Source organism: Danio aesculapii, chromosome 8, assembly GCF_903798145.1.
Source record: "Danio aesculapii chromosome 8, fDanAes4.1, whole genome shotgun sequence".
Classification (NCBI taxonomy): Eukaryota; Metazoa; Chordata; class Actinopteri; order Cypriniformes; family Danionidae; genus Danio; species Danio aesculapii.
In genome coordinates, this window is record NC_079442.1 from 25,976,411 (window position 1) to 25,997,872 (window position 21,462).

The 21,462-nt window shown below is 35.7% G+C and overlaps 2 protein-coding genes across 2 annotated transcripts in view; one reads left to right on the forward strand and one right to left on the reverse strand.

Moving 5' to 3' along the window:
• cttnbp2nlb (CTTNBP2 N-terminal like b) overlaps window positions 1–5,293 on the forward strand; it is a 40,191-nt gene extending 34,898 nt beyond the window's left edge. Inside the window, exon 5 of the mRNA XM_056463501.1 lies at window positions 33–5,293. Within this exon, the coding sequence (XP_056319476.1) occupies window positions 33–1,319 (1,287 nt within the window). The 3' untranslated portion in view covers window positions 1,320–5,293. The remainder of the gene's footprint in view (window positions 1–32) is intronic.
• A 2,829-nt stretch (window positions 5,294–8,122) lies between these two features.
• Window positions 8,123–20,779, reverse strand: capza1b (capping actin protein of muscle Z-line subunit alpha 1b). Its single transcript, XM_056463502.1, has 10 exons — window positions 20,686–20,779; window positions 17,424–17,487; window positions 16,412–16,463; window positions 14,257–14,320; window positions 12,927–13,133; window positions 12,735–12,814; window positions 12,514–12,592; window positions 12,363–12,434; window positions 9,392–9,454; window positions 8,123–9,269 (listed from the first exon to the last, which is right to left on the reverse strand). Exons 1-10 carry the CDS (start codon window positions 20,722–20,724, stop codon window positions 9,129–9,131), a joined length of 861 nt encoding a protein of 286 aa, XP_056319477.1. The 5' UTR covers window positions 20,725–20,779; the 3' UTR covers window positions 8,123–9,128.
• Between the last annotated feature and the right edge of the window lie 683 nt (window positions 20,780–21,462).

Sequence of the window (21,462 nt, forward strand, 5' to 3'; positions counted from 1 at the left end):
GGATTCTTGACATCTCTTTCTTTTCTTTACAGTTGGAGTCTGAGAGGGCTCAGCTCGAGCGATTGGAACGTGAGCGGTCAGTCCTGTCGAGTCAAGCTGTGGAAGATTTAGCAGAGCAACAGCAGTTATCCTCAACCCTAGCTAAAGAATGTCAGAAGGCTACAGCCCGAGCCGAGGAGGAGAGCCAGCGTGTTGCACAGCTCAGCCGCCAGCTGGAACAAGAAAGCAGTGCTGTGGAAAGCCTTAAGGGGGAGCTAGAGAGCGAACGCACTCGTGCTCAGCAGATAGAGGCGAGAACTGAACGAAAGCTGGCTGAATTTGATACAGAGCATGAGCAGATGAGAGGGAAACTACTGAAGGAAGAAAAACGATACCAGGAGCTTTTGGAGCAGTTCAGTAGTCTAAAGAAGGAGTTGGATGAAATAAAAGAAAGAGAAAAGGCAGGGTTGGACAATGAAGAGAAGCTAAAAATCCCACATAAAGCAACTTCAGGTATCACACCTACTGTTAGTCAAGTAGAAGCTGATGGCAAAATTACACCTAAAGCATCTCCACAACATAAACAAAATGGTCATCACACTCCCCGAGAGCCAGAATTTCCAGCAGAAGAAAGGTGCAAGGAAGAGGGATTGGCAGACAATGGGGTAGTACTCCCTGGTGGAAGTGGAGCCTTTCAGTGTCTCTCCCCCAGCAGTCCTGCCTCGTCCTCCCTTAGTTCATCTCCTTGCTCTTCTCCTGTTCTGACCAAGCGTTTGGCCTCTCTAGGTTGCTCTAGTCCGACCTATCCTTCTTCTTACCAGGCCAGCATTAACCAACGATTCCAAGCAGCACGTCACAAGTTTCAGCAGCAAGCTGAGGCAGAGCAGCAACACGGAGGAAGTGTTGTCCACTCGCCTCGAGACCTCTCTCCAACTGCCTGCACTCCAACCCCTCCAGACAATTCTACTGCAAAGCAGATCGCTCGCAACACTGTCACTCAGGTGCTGTCACGGTTCACAAACCCAGTCTCAAGTAAACTCCCTCAGTCCAACAGTTCACCCTTTGGCACTGATTACCGCAGCCTGGCCGCTGCCTCTTCACCAACAGGGAAGAGTCCAGGCATTCTCTCACCAGGGATCCGCTCGCCAATTATTCCTAGAGCAGAGAAGTTTCATCCCCCACCTGTTCCTGCCAAAAAACAAGGGGTCAATCAGTCTCCCAACTCACCGCTTCCTTCTAGCAGGGCCAGCCACTTCCCCGAGCTCACTGGGAGCTGTGGTCTCACCAGTGGTCAGGAAGATGCTAAAGAGCTTGACTTGGTTGTGTCTTCATCTAGTTAAACACCCTAGAGCCCACGGCCAATTCTTAGCGTTCTCCACTCCATTCCCTCTAATGGCATCTAAAGCACTTAGGGTTTAGTATGTGGGTCAAACTCAAGGTTATCTTATTGTTTTAATATTTTACTGTGATGGTTTAGTGCAGGGGTGTCCAAACTCGGTCCTGGAGAGTTTAACTCCAACCGTAATTAAACACACCTGAACCAGCTACTCAAGCTCTTACTAGATACACTAGAAACTTCCTGGCTGGTGTATTGAAGCAAGTTAGAGCTAAAGTCGGTTGGACATTGGCCCTCCAGGACTGAGTTTAGACAGCACTGGTCTAGTGTCATAGTTGCTGGTTCTTGTCTTTAAAGAGATAGCTGCTGCAAAACCTAAAATTTGTTTTCCTATTCTTACCCTAAATAATCTTTGAAACGCAAATTAAGACACCTGAGAGGTTTCTGTCACTCCAAACTTGAAGATCCATACTTAGAATCAAAAATTAGCAAATCCAAAAAGGTCATTGGGGCACTTGTTCAAAATTTCATCCAAACCCTTGGGGACCTAACTACACACACACAGTGGTGAAAGTGAAACCTCTTTCATTAAAACATCTTAATTACGGTTTTAAAGAGTAACCAAAGTCTTAGTTTAACATAAAGAGAAATAATGACAGAATTTGTGTTTAAATCTTGCTCATTTAGAATACCTTCTTTATCTGACACATTTCAGGGGCCTCGTTTATAAAATGTGCAGAAACCGCTTTAGATTTGTTCTATGACAATTTTGCTAAAGTCCATAAGTGTGATAGAAAAAACGAATGTGCTCACAAAAAAAAAAAAACCTGCTGTCAGATCTCGACCTTGTAAACGGCCACTAATTAATATCATTACCATTCAAAAGAACACAGCAATATCCGGATATCTGTTTTGAGAATGACTTTTCAGAGTCTAAAATTGAGGTCCTGCTGGCAGAGGTAGAGGCTCGAGATTATTTATTTCAGATATATTTTGATTGTTTATTTATTGTGGATTTTATGCATTGGTAAATCAAGACGTCGCAATTTCGCTTGTAATATAAAATATAAAAAACAACAACATGGAATAAACTGTGAAGCCTACAACATGCGAGTAAAGCACTCTCAACATTAGGCAATTAAAAGTTCAACTTAATCTTCCTAACAAATCTGACAACACTGCACAATTAACCTCCCACACTGCATCTTTGTTGTTTTTGATGAATTTGGTGCACATACACCACTTTTATTAGATATCCATAATAGCTTCAGTAATATGACGTTGGTTTCCCAGTGTTGGTTTGTGGCTGGAAGGGCATCCGCTGCGTAAAACATATGCTAGATAAGTTGGCAGTTCATTCCGCTATGGCGAGCCCTAATTAATAAAGGGACTAACGGAAAAGAAAATGAATGCATGAATATGATGTTGCAACAAGGAAAAGTGCATGCACCTGCTCAGATCGGGACATGGTGGTACAGTAAGTACTTTTCCAGTTTTTATAAATGACATGCGTATACGTACTCTAACATCAAATCTGAGCATACACACAGTTCATAAATGAGGCCCCAGGTCTTGAAAATGATTAACAAAAAGACATCCAGGTTGTGATGTGCAGTGATGCTCCACGATGGAGAACCATTGGTCTTATGGCTGGGGTGGGCAGCTCAAGTCCAGGAATGCAACTGTTTGTTCAAGGTTTAGCGCCATACCTAATCAAACACACCTCCCTGTTATTTTAAAGTAAACCTTATCTACATTTCCCTAAGCAGCATGCCACTGTGTTTAACTGTAATCAATTAGTGAAGTGTTTGAAGGAATCTGGGCATGACACGGTGGCATTATTTTCTTCATTAATTACCAAAAAGGCACTAATTGGAATCAAAATAATTTCAGCAGATGTGCAAAAAAAAAAAAAAAAAAACTGGCATTGGTTATCTTTTTTTCATGCGTATATGATGGAGCTAAACTCTGAAGGACAGTGACAGAGAACCAGAGTTGCCCCCCTCCTGGTCTAGTTGAGATAGCCAGTGTTGTTGTTGGCAGACTTGGTTACCTGCTTCAGAATTTGCTTTTCAGTTTAAACAAATACACCTGGACCAAGGTGATAAGGATTAGTTGAAGATGAAAGGCAGGTTGTATTGGACAGGGTTGGAACTGAACTCTGCAGGAAGGTAGGATTAGGATTAGGCTTGGCAGTGGTTCCCAATCCAAGACCTGGAGCACCTGCAACTCTGCATATTTTTATGCCTCACACCAGATTCAACTCATCAGCTTGTTAAGACTTCAGGAATTCAAGTGGTTGTGTCAGAAATCCACAATGTGTATTTTTGGGGATCCTCCAGAACTGGATTTGTGAACCATTTTCCCCCCTCAACCCACCCAAAGGGTTTCCAGCACTACTCTTGAACAGAGTTTAGTTCCAACAGTAATTAAATATAACAAGACCCGCTAATCAAAGTCTTCAGGATTGCAAGAAATATCTCAGTGTGTGTGTTGGAGGAGCTTAGAGCTAAACAGTTTTTGGAAAGTGGTTCTCCAGGAACAAGATTGAACATCCCTGCCTTATCCATACTGGTCTGGTTGGAAAAGTACACAAAGAGCTTATACCTCATTAAAGTTTTTCGATATTCCTGAACAAACTCTAGTCTGAGCCCAACTCATCCCAACTGTGTAAAATACTTTTTTTTTAAATATTTTGTTACTGTTATTTTAGTACAAAACAATAGTTTTATTTATCCTACAATTATATTGATGCCAATTCCTGATGACCTGTTCACAGAAATTTAAGGATGTATCAGCTTTAACCAACCTACTAATAAGTAAATTCTCAATCAGTCTGGTGAAAGTGTGTTCTATATTAAACTCTTGGTTACCTTTTATTGTCGAGCAGTCATATATGATGTGTAGTTGCTGTACATTTCTTGAGTCCACGCCGGAACAAACTACTGGAGATATTTTCTGAGGGACTGATATGAAACTGTCATGGAAAATCTCTGCGTCCTACTGTATTGCACCACGACCACATCTTCTGTCGTCAGTCTGCTCAGGAAGCTGCCACCTGGTGGTCGGGCAGCATTAAACAACAGCCAAACCTGAAAACCTTCTCTGTAAATGAAGATTGAAAATGCTTGTTTAAATGATTGTAAACTATATTTAGAATCAAGTTGACATTTTCTGAGAATGCATTCAATAACAACATCTGGTTGTATCACATGTATTATATATGTTTATACTGGACAGTCTTATATTTAAAATGAAATATTAACCCTCAATATTAGGTAGAACCTATAGTACCAGTTTACATGATTCACAACCATGGTTAAGCACAAATCGTCATAATTTAATGGATACCTTGGGACTTTTTCTTGTCTTACCCGTGTCCTTTTTAAATAGTCTTTTGAGGTTTAAACTTGACAAGTCTGAAAACAGAATTTATGTTTATGTAAACATCTTGCTGGCATGAAGGTATTGCTCAGATGAATACAGCAGCATAGTCTTACCTTGCTTAAGGAAGGACCAAGGATGTTAGCTTGTATGAGTAAATGTGATGCATGTATCTGTCCTTTCCTACATAGATTTCAGCTGCTGTACTGTCATTTATTTCTGTATTTAAATACCTCACCATTTCTCCTACTGAATTGAAACCTCTTTAAGTAGCAGTTTAGATTTTTACTACTGGCAGGTTTATTATTATTTTTAATTTTTTTTGGAAATTTTATATTCTTACCAGGGACTTGGACAGACCAGTTTCTAAACTTTTAGCTAGTTGTATGAAAATACAGTTTGATTAGTTGAATTTTTCCAGATTATTTTTACAGCAAGTTAATGACCTTAAATGAATTTAAGACCAACTGTATTTTCCCCTAAGCTAATAAAAATTTTGTTTAAAAGTTTAAAGCTTGTTTTTGATGTTTTTTTATGCAGTTATGATGTATCATTGTATCAATTTGCTACAAATATAAACACATTTTCCATCCAGGAGTCACCCGTGTTGTTCTTAATAAAATAAACCAGAGATTATAATTATTATTTATTATCATTTTTTATTTCAAGAGAATTTTGTTATTCATTTTCCTTCGGCTTAGTCCCATTATTCATCAGGGGTCACCACAGAGGAATGAACCGCCAGCTGGGACTCAAACCAGCAGCCCTTCTTGCTGTGAGGCGACAGCGCTAACCACTGAGCCACCGTGTCACCCCAGAATTTTGTTATGCTAAACAATAATATTTGAATTGAGCCATTTATTTCTATAAAACAAGTATATTTTTTGTTTAATTAAAGTTAAAAGAGAGCAAAGTGCTCAAAGGAAAGCTCTACTAAAAAAAAAAGGCTACTTTTCCACTCCCCTGGGATTTAACCAACCTGATTTCACGAGGAAACATAACTATTTTACGTTTTGTCATGTTAGTGGCTAAATCAGACAAGTTCAGTCGTACGAAAATTTACGATTTTAAAAAGGAGGCGTGGCACCCAACCCCACCATTGGGGGATAAGCAAATTGCACAAAATTCTACCAATGAGATTGTACGAATTCATACAAACTAGCCACTAAATCAAAAAGTTACAAATTGCTGCGAGATCGTGTTGGATTTAACCTTTTTACAATCCATTCAACCAATCTCTGTGTTAGTATAGTTTAGCTTAGCATAGATCACTGAATCGGATTAAAAGTTAAACTACTAGCATCTCTCTCAAAAATGACTAGAGTTGATAATTTTCCTATTTAAAGCACAAGTTATTTTACAGTTAGATCATGTACTAAGACCAACGGAAAATTAAAAGTTTCTTTTTTTTTTTAGGTCATATGACTTTAAATCCTCTCATTCCAGCATAATAATCAAGAAACTTTGCAGCATACCACAGCTGCAGCAAGTGCAATGATTTTACACAGGACCTGAAACTTGGCTCACTTCCGTCAATTCTGTGACTAAGGGGACTATTTTCAGTGCATGAGGTAATCACAGAAGAGGCAAGCTTTAAATAGGAAAATTACCGAAACACTTAGGTCATTTTTTGAGCAAGATGCTCATGGTTTTATCAGATTAAAGGATCTATGCCAAGCTAAGATAAAAGTGCTCCCATCAGATCAATTCAACTGTTTATCTCTAGCGGAGATGTAAAATTTGTTATTACTCTATATAGCTCTACACTGTAAAACCTAACAGTGAAAAATCACTAATAAGTTATTCTAATTTCAAAAAAGTTACTTTGACAATGAAAAAGTTGTCATAAACTGATTAGATTAAGCAGAACTTAAACCTGAGTCATTAATTATATTTTTGTGTTAACTGGTTTAGTACTGCTTCTAGCGTTGGAGTTGAGTAGCTATATAGTTGTTTTGACTTTGTTTTGTTCTAATAACTGAACTCATACACCAATTTGATAACTGAAAATGTTTAAATTACTACTATATATATTTGACCATATCAATACAAATAATATGTCTATATGACTCAAAAAAAAAATAATAAAAATAAAAAATAATAATAATAATTATATATATATATATATATATATATATATATATATATATATATATATATATATATATATATATATATATATATATATATATATATACATACAAATATATATACACAGTTGAAGTCCTAATTAACCCCCCCAACCCCCTGAATTATTAGCCCCCCTGTTCATTTTTTATGTTTCACGGAGAAATGTTTTTTTTCCAACACATTTCTAAACATAATAGTTTTAATAACTCATTTCTAATAACTGATTTATTTTATCTTTGCCATAATGACAGTTAATAATATTTGACTAGATATTTTTTTTAAGATACTAGTATTCAGCTTAGTGACATTTAAAGGCTTAACTAGGTTAATCAGGTTAACTAGGCAGGTTAGGGTAATTAGGCAAGTCATTGTATAACGATAGTTTGTTCTGTAGACTATCGAAAAATATATAGCTTATAGGGGCTAAAAATTTTGACCTTAACTAAAAATTAAAAACTGCTTTTATTCTAGCCGAAATAAAACAAATAAGACTTTCTTGAGAAGAAAAAATATTATCAGACATACTGTAAAAATTTCCTTGCTCTGTTAAACATCCTTTGAATATTTTTTTTCCAAAGGGAGGCTAATAATTCTGACTTCAACTGTATATATATATACACAAGTTTACAGTACTCAAACCATTTCCTCAAAACTTAAATGGTTCGCTGCAATCAGGTTCATCAAACAGTTTGCGTTAACATAACTTAACAGGTTTAACAGTGTAAAAATAAATACAAGGCTGTTTAAAGCAGGTCGCACACCGGAAGCGGCGTGCACATGACAGTTGAAAGTATCACACACCAGACGCGGACATTTGCTTGATATTTAACATGAAACTAATCAGATGGCGCGGCAGAGAAATGAACAGTGTCCTGAGTCATGGCTGGGCGCTGCTGACTTGCAGCGCCGGTGTGTGTACCCTGATAGAAACCTATGTTTAGAATTCTGAAATGTATGGCGCTGCGTGGCGCAATGCAGCGCTTTTGGTGTGCAACCTGCTTAAGTTACCAATACGTGTTTTTTAGACATTATTATGTACTTTTGTTATATAGTTTTGTAATTAGCAAAAGTGAATCTGATCTGAAGATTCCAATGACATTTTAGAGAAAGTGATTTAGAGAAAGACTGGAAGTGTACATCAGCACAGACTTGACTACAAACAACAGCCGATTTTCAAAAATAAAAGCTCAAAAGTAACCATTTAGTCATTTTTGTGCCGTTTACTGAGTAGACGTTACGTTTGCATGATTTAAAATTTGAAAAAATAAAGATAATGAGAGACAGATAATGTGCTAGTCTTACATGAGGAGTGTATTTTACAGAGAATCTCTAAAGAAACAGTAGAGACAAACAAATCTAAGGTTAAAGTGAAAGCAGTGTGGCAGAAACATGCAATCGCAACAGTGATGGAGCCTTCAGGATTCTGGATGAGACAGAGAGATTCAGATTTACCGTGAAGATTGTGGATTTGTTGCATAACAGTGTGCGGATACCCCAAATGCATCATAAGTACCTTGTACAAACAGCCTGAACCACTATCTGCTGTGCAAATAAAAAATAACAATAACAAACAAGACTTAATGTTGACATGTTTGCCATCAAAAGAGGGTTATCCATGGATTTATTTATTCTGCCTTTTTGGTTATTAAAACCGTTTTAAGTTAGACTGTGAGTCACTGTTAGACAAAGATACGGTGAGAGCAGTTAAGACAGATGGCCATCCCAAACCTGAACACACAGCCCGTTCCCCTCCTCGCCCCGACCTCATCCTTTCCTTGGTACAGCCTCTATAGTTGTGGAAGGACAGCGGGAAATCTCATATCTTCAGGATGTCAGTAGGCAGAGGAGGAGGAGGGTGGGGTTGTCATCTGATTTGGGTTTGGAGATACAGTGAGTGAGGCATTACTTATCCACCGCTTTAAACACACAAAACGTTTTGCACAAGCATTGCAGCTGTCACAGTTCACAAAAAAAAAGACAAAAAAATCAAAACAATACAAACTCTTTGAGTGACCTGCGACTGGGTAAACATGAGAAAAGCAACAATTGCCGATAATTTAGATCCATGATTCCCTCAAGTTCTCATTTGAACCTCTTCCACAGTGGAGACCCATCAAAGTCCATTAATGACAGAAAGTTGAATGGAATCGTATCTGCTTTTTTTTTTATTCAAACAAAAAGTTTTTTGACTTTTTTTTTTTCTTAATTTTATTTTTGGGGAGACTTCTTCATGTAGAGTGGACGGTGTTGTGTGTACCGACTCTGCACTTGAACAGGAGGAAGAGGAAGTGGGTCGTTTCTAAGCATTTTGCATCTCTTTACCAATCTTGTAGCTGAGGATCTTGTTCCAGTCGATCTTGGTGCGGGTGACAGGCAGCTGTCTGCGCAGAGCTTTGAAGGTGGTGTCTGACATCGTCTGGTAATTCTCACTGATGGCCGTCTAGGAAAAAACAAACATTTAAACAAAATAAAAGTTTAACTGGGTTCTGTAAAATTTGAACTAGGGATGCACTAATCATAAAAAATCTCAAGATTTACACTTCTAGGACTTCTAGCACTTACCTGGTAATCGTTTTCCGCATTTTCAATGATTTTTGCAAACTCCTTGGCAGTCTGGACTTCATTCTGGAGATAAAACGGCAGAAATTTAGTTTAAATCATCTTTGAAGTCTTGAAGAGTTTACACCTGTATAAAGTGCAATGAGGTATGAGATACACTGTACCACTGTATATGGGAATGTGTCACAGTGAAACCCTTTTGGCAAGTTGTTATTGAAATTATTGACTGCTCGATTATGAGAAAAATCATAATCACAATTATTTTGGTCATAATTGTAATCATGATTATTCAAAACGATATACAGTTGAAGTCAAAATTATTCGCCCTCCTGTGAATTTTCTTTTAAATAAATATTTCCCAAATTATGTTTAACAGAGTAACAAATTTTTTACAGTATTTCCCTAATATTTTTTCTTCTGGAGAAATTCTCATTTGTTTTATTTCGGCAAGAATAAAAGCAGGTTTAAAAATTTTTTAAACTATTTTAAGGTCAAAATTATTTGCCCCCTTAAGCACTTTATATTTTTGATTGTCTGCATAAGAAACTACTTTTATACCATGATTTGCCTAATTACTCTAATTTGCCTAGTTAAGCCTTTAAATGTCACTTTAAGCTGAATGCTAGTATCTTGAAAAATATGTAGTTAAATATTATGTACCGTCATCATAGCAAAGATAAAAGAAATCAATCATTAGAAAATTAGTTATTAATATTATTGTGTTTAGAAATGGGTTGAAAAAAATCTTCTTTCCGTTAAACAGAAATTGGGGGAAAGGGGCCGCTAATAATTCAGGAGGGTTAATAATTCTGACTTCAACTGTATATATACAGTTATTTTCCTTCCTGTAAATAAGGAAAGGGAAAAAATACAATAGAATAAAGATATGAAACAAATTGTGCTTTAAGCATCTTCACTGTAAGAAAACAAAACTTTAATTATAGCTACAAAAGTCCTTCAGTCAAGAGCAGTGAGGGATTTTATCCTTTTGTTGTTTGACTAATAATGATAAAAACATTTGTTTGCAGGAATATTGCGCACTGTCACTTTAAGAGCAGTATGGTTCTGATTTATGGTTTCACTTTCACATGTCTTTTGATTCTCAACTCGTTTGTTTACTACATAAATGAGGGTTAATATGAATAATCGCTACTAAACACCGCGTTTTGACTAAAATTTGCATGTATTTGACCATTAAAGCGCTCACATTAAGGTGACTAGATGTGTGTGCTCTGCTCGTCTCTGAGGCTGAGCGCACACACACACAACAGCATGTGATCTCTTTCACGCTTTTAAAAACATGAGTGATTTGAATGTTCATCAATGAATGATGCGCATCCTATGCTGCAAAAGGTACATTACAGTACATGCTTTTGGTCATTTTCACGTGAAACTGAGCTTTGCAGAGCAACAAATGTGTACAACTGGAAAAGAAGTGGTAGCCTATATGATGCAATAATCATTTTACCTCGATTATTGTTTTTTCATAATCGTTAGAAGCCAAAATTGAAATCGAAACTGAATTTCGATTAATTGCACAGCCCTATGATTGACCAAATTTTATCAAAGAAATTACTATTGGATCCTAAGATTTTTATCCTGGGTATATATCCTGTCAGCCCTCCCAAAGAGGTCAGATTCATAGAAATGTGCATTTTACAAGCTAAAAGTATTATTGCTCCTAATTGGTAAAATATAAACGAACCTAGAATTGGAAAGTGGATTAAAAAAATGGTGTCACATATGTCAGTGGGAAAGATCACATACATAACTTCTTTAAGTACAATGTTGGCAGACTGCTACAACAAAAATAAGCTCTGAGGGAGTAGGGTAGTATCACAGTCTAAACATAGACTTGGGAAACACTCTTTACCGGATTTAAACAAATCCTCCTTTTTTTGTTCTTGTTTTGTTTTTTTTAGTGAACAGGTTGATGAGAGGGAGAATAGGGTGTAAAATGTTTGCTGTGTCTACATGTGATACACAAACCGTAAAAAGTAATAAATAAATTTTACAAAAAAATAAAGAGCTTAACCTGAAAAAAATAGAAAATTAGGTCAACATTTACTATACCTAGTGTTGATCTATTGCAATATGCCTATATTCTTTTTTATGTACTAATAAAGAATCAAAAAAATGTCCTGCATGCATTTGTACAGTATTGTTGAATAGTACTGCATTAATAGCATTAATAAAAAAATAAATTAAAAAAACCCTGTTTCACATAATGGTCTCAGATATTCTGGGGGTTTACAATATTTGCTAAAAGCACTGAAACAGATTGTGATATTTTATGAATATTCTGACACTAGCTGTTTCCATCCAAATGACATTTCCACCAGTTCATTAAATTTATTCGCAAAACTGGAATACTCGCTGGAAAAAATATTGCTGGAAGATTTGTGAATAAATGACCATACTATCCAAGAAGACAGAGACCTTCATTCATCTTCTGAATACAAACTAAGATATTTTACACCCCATACCATGCCCCATACAGACACCGGGAAGAAAAAAACTTTTGAATAAAGGTATTATTTTTCTATTATGTGCATAAATGTAATTCTAGGAGGTTTACAATATTCCAACAGAACCACTGAAATCACATGGACTGTGCTGACTATGTTTTTTAGTACATTTCTGATGGGTTTTTTTTTTGGGGTATCTTTTCTGACTTTGAGTTAGGACTAAAGCTGTTTATAGAGGACCAGGTAGCTCTTGAATTTCACCCAATATATCTTAGTTTGTGTTCAGAAGATGAAGGAAGACTAGTCTGAGGCTATTGAATTATTGACAGAAATTTTACTAATTCTCAGTCTGTGGTATGAAAAAGCAGGCACTGGCACGACATTAGATTTAATAATGGAATAAATAAGAATTAATAAAAATTGTAATAATATAAAATAAATAATTATTAACTCAAAATAAAAATTCTAGAACAAAAGTTGAGATGAATATATTTGTTTTCACTTACAGTCACTACAATGGACTCCTCCACCTCCTTATGGCTCACAAGTTGAACATTACCATCTTCATAGTAATGCACCTACAGAAAAAAATCAAAAGATTTACCACAAACTCTTCATCATCACATTTCCAACTTCAGGTAGCCCTTCCAGTCTCACCTGGATCTTCAATACTCCCACCACCTGAGCTGATGACTGACTAATGTTGAACTTCCACTCTGACCTGCACCGGCCATTCCTGACAGAAAAACAGACGACAAGATCAAAACTGACCATTTTAGACATTCAGAAAAAATAAATCTGTTCAATTCTCCTTGTGATGCAACTACAATTTATAAATGATCAAAATACAATCGATTAATAACAGCAACATTACTCACCAGAAGTTTTTGGGCTCAAACTTATGACCCTCAATACAAGCAATGATTGTTTGCTGGCCGTCAACAGTTTTCCCATAGACCTGCAAAAGAAACATTAGTACACTGTATATCAATCAAAATTTCACAAACAATGGCTGTGATGGATGAATATAAATGTAACTTGTGCTGTTTAGCTGTAGGGAGAACACATACCGTGCAGACTCCGCTGGGATAGTGCTCCTTTACGTAAGCACTGAGTGCTTCATCACAAGCGTCTCTCCAGGACCGCAGGGCGCTCTCTCCCTCATACGGCTGAGGATCGCTTGCTTCCTTCCGGAGGTGATCGAAACGAAATGACACACGCTTCCGTGGGTCGAAGAACCGCCCCTGACCCAGATCTCCATGCTCGGTAATCAGAACCTGCAGGAACAGAATTAATCATACACGGAGATCACAATCGGCGGCTGCGAACACTCACAGTACAATGATCACACCTGTCCCGATCATACACTGAGTACACAAAGATCTCCAGAGAGCAGAGTTAACACCCAGCTTGAATAAACACTGTCAACACTGTGCTCTCAGTTCAAAACCTAACAAAGAGTATTAAAGCAAAGCATAAACTAAATACACATGCATATTTACAAAATGCCCTGAAATAATTTAGGAATCCAGACAAACATTTGAGAGCAAAGAACATTTCTAGAGCAGATCTACAGGCATTTTTCATTTGCCAAATGACTTAGAAATTAAATTAATATTATTAATTAAAAAAAATATTAGGCATATTTTGATAAAAAAAAATTAAAATATATAAAAATAAGAATGAAATAACTAAAATGTAAAATAAAATTAAAGAATATGTACAAACTAAATTAGAACTTTTCATAAAATCAGTAGTTAATAGATACTTAAACATTACATAAACATAAAACAATAGATAAAATAACAAAATTTACATAAATATATAAAAACAAAAACTGATATGGCTCAACTAAAATACTCTAACCTCTTAAATAGAAGAATCACATTATTATATTACTATTATGTCTGTGTTCATAATATGATCAAATTTAGCATGAATATCCCAGTTTGTTCTACTAGCCAATTCATTTCAAATGTTGGTGGGTTTCGGATTGAAAAACCTTTTAACTGAATCGTAGCAGCACAACACTTGTCGTGTTTTCTGTAAGCACTCTTGAGAAGTGATGATTCTTTTCACTTTAAACTAGGCACTTGTGTTTTATACTGAAGACCTTGGTGAAAAGCTCCTTCATTCATGTAGCATTTTTTTAACACAGGTAACATGATCAAAGCAAGCTTACATTCAATCTATGGTCGTGCTAAACATATTGTTTCACTTTTGCTGTTTAATGTTTCTCATACATATCATAATTGGCATTTTTTATTATTTAGGTGAATTGGAAGTGGCACCAGTGATACCTCTAACAAAATTAAGACACGCTGACATGGAAATAAGGTTATTTAGTGGCAGTCTGGAGCCCTGTGACTGCATCTGTGAGTCATCAAACCATGAACCTACCGACTCTTCACTGCCATCCAGTTTGACAGGGGTGAACTGATCCATGTTATACTGAGCAAAGGCACTGTAAAACAGAAAGATTCTTCTTATAAAAACGTTTTTAAAAATTCATACACACAATTTCAAGACTTAAAATAAATACATAGTGGGTTATTTAAAAAGATTAGCAGCTAAATATTGTTAAAATACATAATATTTAACATCAGATTTTATCTCTACTCTTATATTTATTTATTGTTTTTATTTAACATCATTGTAATCATGAGGAAATGTCCAAAATGTTAGAAAGATTAACATTTTTCTATACAACACAATTCACACACACTGGCAATTCAGTTTAACTTATTTCTCCAGTAATGCAACATCAAGGGTTAATGCCTCACACTAATATATGCTCTTCTGATTGTTTTCTACTGGAGTTTGCTTTGAAATACCGGTGGGTTTGGGTGGGGGCTTGGGTTGTTACGTGACTGAACATTATTGAAAAAAAAAAAAAAACACAGCCCCTCGCTTCAGTGTAATTTTAGCATCCAACTATTCAACACATTTTAAATCAGACAGAGATTAAATAGTTTGGAAGGGTAGCGGGTAGCCTTTATTTAAATTAATCATGAGTGAGAGATTTCATGTGTGTGTGTGTGTGTGTGTGTGTGTGTGTGTATCTATAGCATATTTATAATAATAGTTGTAAGTAAGTTTACTTTAAAAATGACCACATAGTTGTAGTTTTTTAGTATGCTACTGAAACTTTTATAAGAATAATATAAGGTTTGTAGCACTGATAACAAGATATCTCGGTATCTGAATGTTTGTGCCAGTGTGACGTCTGTGTAAGTATTGTGTGTTTGTGCTTTAATGCTGTGCATCAAAATATTGTTCAGGGGTGCGTTTCCGAAAACCATCGTTAGCTAACTAAGGTCACAAGTTTCGTTGTTACAAACACAGTTTGTTGATTTGTTGTTTCCCAAATACACCGTTCCAACGAACATTCGCAAACTGCATCACAAACTTGTTCGGTTGCAACCACACCTCTAGAGCTCAGTTAGAGGCATAGTTCCTGGTTGTGTTATATTCCCCGTTATCCCCCTATGCCCTATTCATTTAGAACATTCTAACATTTAAACTTGGAATGATTAAAAAGAAAATTAAAGTCATCTTTCTTAGGTATAATTGCAAAGTATTTATACAGTTCAGTTTTAGTAATCTTCATATTGACAACTGTGTTTCCTTCATAGTGCACTCTGAAAACATTTATGTCATTTTGAACACACACACACATACATACATACATATATATATGCACACATGCGCGCACACACACACACACACACACACACACACACACACACACACATACACACATATATATATATATAATGTATCTGTACTGTAGGCCTATGAGACATGGGCATGTTGGTTAGAACATTTATGCAGTGGTTTGAATGTGTCAAATTGTAAAAGTAGAGTTAAAAAATTCAAATAATATACATTTATTATTAATAAACATTATTATTATTATTATTATTAAGTAGGATTTTTTTTATTTCTTAATAAATAGCCTACTGTATATTAGGCCTACAACCATTAGTGATTTGTATGATTTATAAATGAGATTAGAATACGTGTTAGCTAAGTGATTTTATAAGGAATATTCTCAATAATATTTGTAAAGGAAACATAGATCCTATATGTGCTATTTACATATATTTCAATTAATCTGGAAAATGAGTGCATGTTTTTACCAAAACTAATTCTGGACTTTTTAAAAATGCGTATGTAAACAATAATTTGCACATTAAATTATGGGGTTTTCTCTAAAGAAGTAGTTACTCCACCCCTCTTAGAGCATCATTATGGATGTTTTAAGTTATAACTAACATGGTTCAAACGATGGATCTGCGACAAAGAAACTACAGTTTTAGGAAACACTCATCACTACATTGTTCTTTTCCCAAAGATGCATTGTACTATGATAGTTCAGCCGCGAGTTAAATCGTTGTTTGGAAAACGCACCCCAGAATGGCAATCACACTAACCGGAAGTGTCCAGCAGACCGTGTTCATATGTTAGCAAGCTACCACAAATAAATCAATGTATGGAAAAAGCAAAACACAACTAGACAGCATACGATGCACAGATCTGCAAAATATCTTACTGTGCTGCCCCTTCCCGAAGGAGGTTGTCATTGTTGAGGAGAAGTCGTACATCTGCAAAAAAATAAATAAAAATGCATAACGATCATTTACAAATCAAGGAAATGTCATTTAGGTCTAATCCCAATTTTTTTAATGTGTGTTTCCTTGCTTGTTTTTTCAGTCCTGTTGCTGCTGAAGCTGGTGTAATCAGGGAAATTTCTTCACTTGAATTGCAATATGGCAATTCCCCCTACCTCACCAAGCAAAAGAGAATTGGGACGTTGCTAACTCTTTACGTTACCACGCAAAACAGGAAGTGGAAGGGCTAAGGGATAAAGCGCGATTGGGCCTTAAAATACAAAACTGGTTAAAAAAAAAAAATCACGTATGAAGAAAAGCAATGTGCTGCAGCCAATTAAACTGCAAAAGACCAATATATTGTTAAGCTGGAGAAAAAAAATAAATAAATAAACATCAAACATCTCTTAAAGCTCCCCACTTTCTCTTTCAGTGATTTGCAAAAATGATCACAAGATGTTCATCCATGTAGTTTGGTGATGATGCAAAAAACCAAATCAAATTGTAGTTTCATTTGGATGATCTTGTTTTTACACACACACAGAGCAAAAATACTGTAAAACTGAGAAATATCACTACAATTCAATACAACTACTTAGAATTTTTTTTAATATTGGAAATCGTAATATGGTTTTTTTTGAGCCTAATAACAAAAAGTGGACAACTGCTTTTATTTTATAGCCTTAACTGCAGAAAACAAGAAGACTTCAAAGAGGCATCTAGATATAAAACTAAAAATTATCTCCCACACTGCCGAAAAGAAGTCAATACCAATATGGCCACCAATATACCATTGACAAAACTTTAAAATATTGTTTCTTTATACGATGACAAGTCATTTTTTATTCATTCAAAAATTGTGGAAAAACTAAGGTGTGAACTATTATACTGCCACTTAAGTCCAATACAATGCCTAAAAACAATGGCCATAAGAGAGCAGCAGAACACACTCACCGTTGAACACTTCATTGAATTCTCCAGGGGGAGCGTGGGTCACAAAGTTAGCTGCGATGCGGACCTGCAGAAATAACACATAATAAATTACAAGTGAGCACATGCTTGTCTTAATAATACACTGTAGCTTCAGGACTACTGAATCAAACCAGGGTTCAACGGGTGACTCCAGAGCTCAAATTACACCATACACACTAAAAAGAAGACAACCGAGATCCCAAAATGACACATAACCAAAACATAAGCGGTTCAAAATTCAAAACCACATTAACCACAATACTAAATGACCAAAAACATCTCCCTCAAACCAAAAAAGCTTATTCCTGATGTCAAAACATACTCATTGGATCCGCTGTGTGATGTTAAAACTGAAGGTTCACTCAAAAAGGTTTTTGTCCATTCAATGAATGTCAACAGACAGCATAATTAGTGCCTGTCCGCAGGATCTTACACTATTTTTCTCTATTATTTTTCGCAGAAGGATTCTAAGAGTTTTTAATTTTCAACCCATTTAATTATTTTTCATTAATACCCCTGAACCCGATCAACCAACCATGAGGTGAATAATACATTTATAAACTTTTATTTTAAAATTAGATCGAAAGACAAAATGTGCAACACTTTGTATTTACCAACTTCAATAAAAAACAGAACTATAATCCCATTAGAAATTGTGATTTACAATCAATTAAAAAACAGGAATACATAAGAAATATAATATTTAAAGTTTTTTTAGTTGCATCCAAAGAAACAATAAATTCAAAATACACACACATTCACATTCATTTGGAAAAATCAGAATGTGCAAACAATTTCACCAGATGAATTGAATAGTTCTATTTGTAATCTATTTATTAATTTTTGATTGATTGGCAGGATTTTGTAGGGGAACAAATCATGCATGAAATGTAATAAATAAATTATAGCTAAATGCGATAGAGCAAATAAACAGCTTTATGGTTTTCAGGGTATAGTCAAATCGCATTCAGGTGCAAAAGTTGAAAGAATCAAACAAAATAACACTGCATGGTTAATTAGTGGTAATTTTGCTTGTGTGTAAATGATCTAAACTCTTATAGTGCTTAAGAACTTGTGCAAATGCTAAACTTTTACTCCACTATGGTTAAACTCTGCAGTAACTCCACAAATTTAGTATATTTTAAACTGTAGCTATATAATCCTAATATATATATATATATATATATATATATATATATATATATATATATATATGTATATATATATATATATGTATATATATATGTATATGTGTGTGAGCAATTCCAACGTTATGGATGTGACATTTGCGGTAAAAACTCAAAACATAAATTGACATAGAAAGCATATGTTAACATTATATTGAAACATCTGTTTATATTTTCCAGAACAACTGATTACAGAGTTAAGGGACCAGAAAAATATCAATCTGTAAACTTTTTTGTAGTTTAAAGGAGAAAAAGTTGTAGTTAAAAAAAGAAAACAAGTGTTATGGATGTGACCAAAAAAGTATGCGAGTTTGTAGTATATCGTATACTTTGTAAAAAATTTTTGAATTAAACTGCACTACACAAAAGAAATAATGATAATCAGAAGGATGACATATGACTCTCTATGGAACAAAAATGATTAACTTTATTTTATTTGCCATTTTTGCATTTGTGAGGAAAAAGTGTTATTATGGATGTGACCGATGTGAAATTGTGTGACCTTGGTAAATAAAATATAATAGTTTTAATACATTGACATATGTTTTTTGAGTATTTCTAAAGTACTGTAAAATACTTGCTTACACAAAAAACTTGGAAACGGTTTCCATATTTTGGTGAAAACTTAATTTATTTCCTGGGATGGTTGATATTTGCATGGAATTGCTCATATATATATATATATATATATATATATATATATATATATATATATATATATATATATATATATATAAATAAATAAATAAGGTACAGTATAGCAAAATCATGTAAATATTTATATAAAAGTAACCACGACAACAGCAAAGGAAAAAAGAATCATCAATTACTGTTAAAATATATTGTCCTGTTGAGAAATTTACTTCCAGATCCGGACTGTTGTGTTCTGTAGATGCATTACTTTTGTATAAAAATAAAATCAAAAAATATTACTAATGTAATATTTTACAGCAAAACAAACATACAAGTCTGTCAACATGAGGTGAGCAAATATTTACATTTTTTTGGGTGAACAGTCTCTTCAATGCATAATAAAATGACAAGCACACAAACACATTTAATAAAGAGAACGAGACTAACATAAAAGGAAGCATCTGTCTAATTAGCATCTACTGGCCGGTCAGGGGAAGTCAGCTGTGTTACATAACTCTGACAGCATGCAGAAAAGGACCACAAGTCAGGTAATTAAAGGAAAGAAAACGTGGGGTAGTTAAAAGCAGCTTTCAGGGGAGGGATTGAACAAGACAGACAGCACAAATAAATAAATCAGTCACCATTGGTATAAAACTCAAGTCTCCTGTCTGAGTGACCACATTACAGTTTTGAGCACCACTGATAAAAGACGCAATTAAAGGTTAACCACCACACTAAATTCATTTTTTAATTCACCGCAGCAAGCAAGGCAGAAAGGTTTAAAACAACATGACCGTGCGCCGTGAGCATGTAAACCGAAATGTCATTTGCATGTGAACTATCGCTTTAAAACCGCAGAGATTGCAGACTTCCAGCCCAAAACAGAGCCGCTCCTGCGGTCGTAACTTCATCCGGCCGAGGCTTTCGGCTCAGATGGCTGTCGTGTCAGGCGGATCTGGCATCTGCAGCCCCAAACATGTGTAACTCTACCGGAGCACGACCCGTTTAAGCGCGTCGGCTGAGAGGCTCGGTTCGAAGTGGGTGGATCTGCTTGGATCTATTTCTGAACTCCCTCTGACAGCTAACAAGCTAACAGCTGACGCTGACAACACTGACACCAAATAACAACACGGCCATTCTGGCTCCAACAAAGCAAGCAGAACTTCGAGACTTGCCAAACACTGCTTATCGGTCGTGTATCGCTGTTGTTTAAGTGTCATGTTTTGTGTTTTACGTGAGTGCAAAGCTGCGATTTCACTTCCTCACAGATTAGCACACAGCTAACGTTAACCGGCTAGACAGCCTCGCGCTCCTTCCGGGAAGCAGTCTTGCATCCCCCGAGACGCGAAGAGCTGCAATATAAGGACTTACGAGCACATATATTTGAGCGGTTTGTGTAAGTTAACTTAATGCTTTATTTTTACCTTCTCCTCGTCTGAAAGCGGCTCCTCAAAGTCGGTCATCTTGGCTGTGGCGGAGCCTCACGCCGCTGCGCATGCTGGGTAGCGCGCGCTGTCACGCTCGTGACCATAATAGGGCAAAACGGAGTGCGAGCCACCGCCTCGCTTGGCTCCCTCCCGCCTCCACCGCTCACTCACAGTCTGACAGACAGATAAGGAAGACTTAGAGACGCACTTTATTAGTTTTTTATTTTGATTCATAATGGTTACTTGAGCAAGTAGGATTAAACTCATAAGGAGATTCAATGAGTGCTGCTTCTTTCTGGAGTTTATGTTTTATACCAGTAGGTGGCGACAAATGAGCGTGTTTTGTCATTGTATCATTCACTCAGCGATTTTTAAAAGGCGTGTCTTTGAGTCATTTAGATAAATTACCCAATATGATTATTAGATTATTTTAGTCATGCAAGAGAATTGTTTTAATTATAATATTATAAATAATATTTTTTTCAGTAATCAATTATTGATATGAACAGAGCATTAATAAAGTTTTATTATCCTTTTATTTAATAAAAATGGGTCTAAAATATTTTGGAAAATATATATAGCTTTTATTTCCAAGTGATGGGTTATGGCTGGAAGGACATCTGCTGTGTAAAAAACATTTGCCGAAATAGTTGGTGGTTTATTCTGCTGTGGTGACCCCTGTTAAATAAGGGACTAAGCCGAAGAAAAATAAATGAATGAATATAGTTTCTATTGTTACATTCTTATTCTTGTTAAGTTAAAAATGTTAAGTGC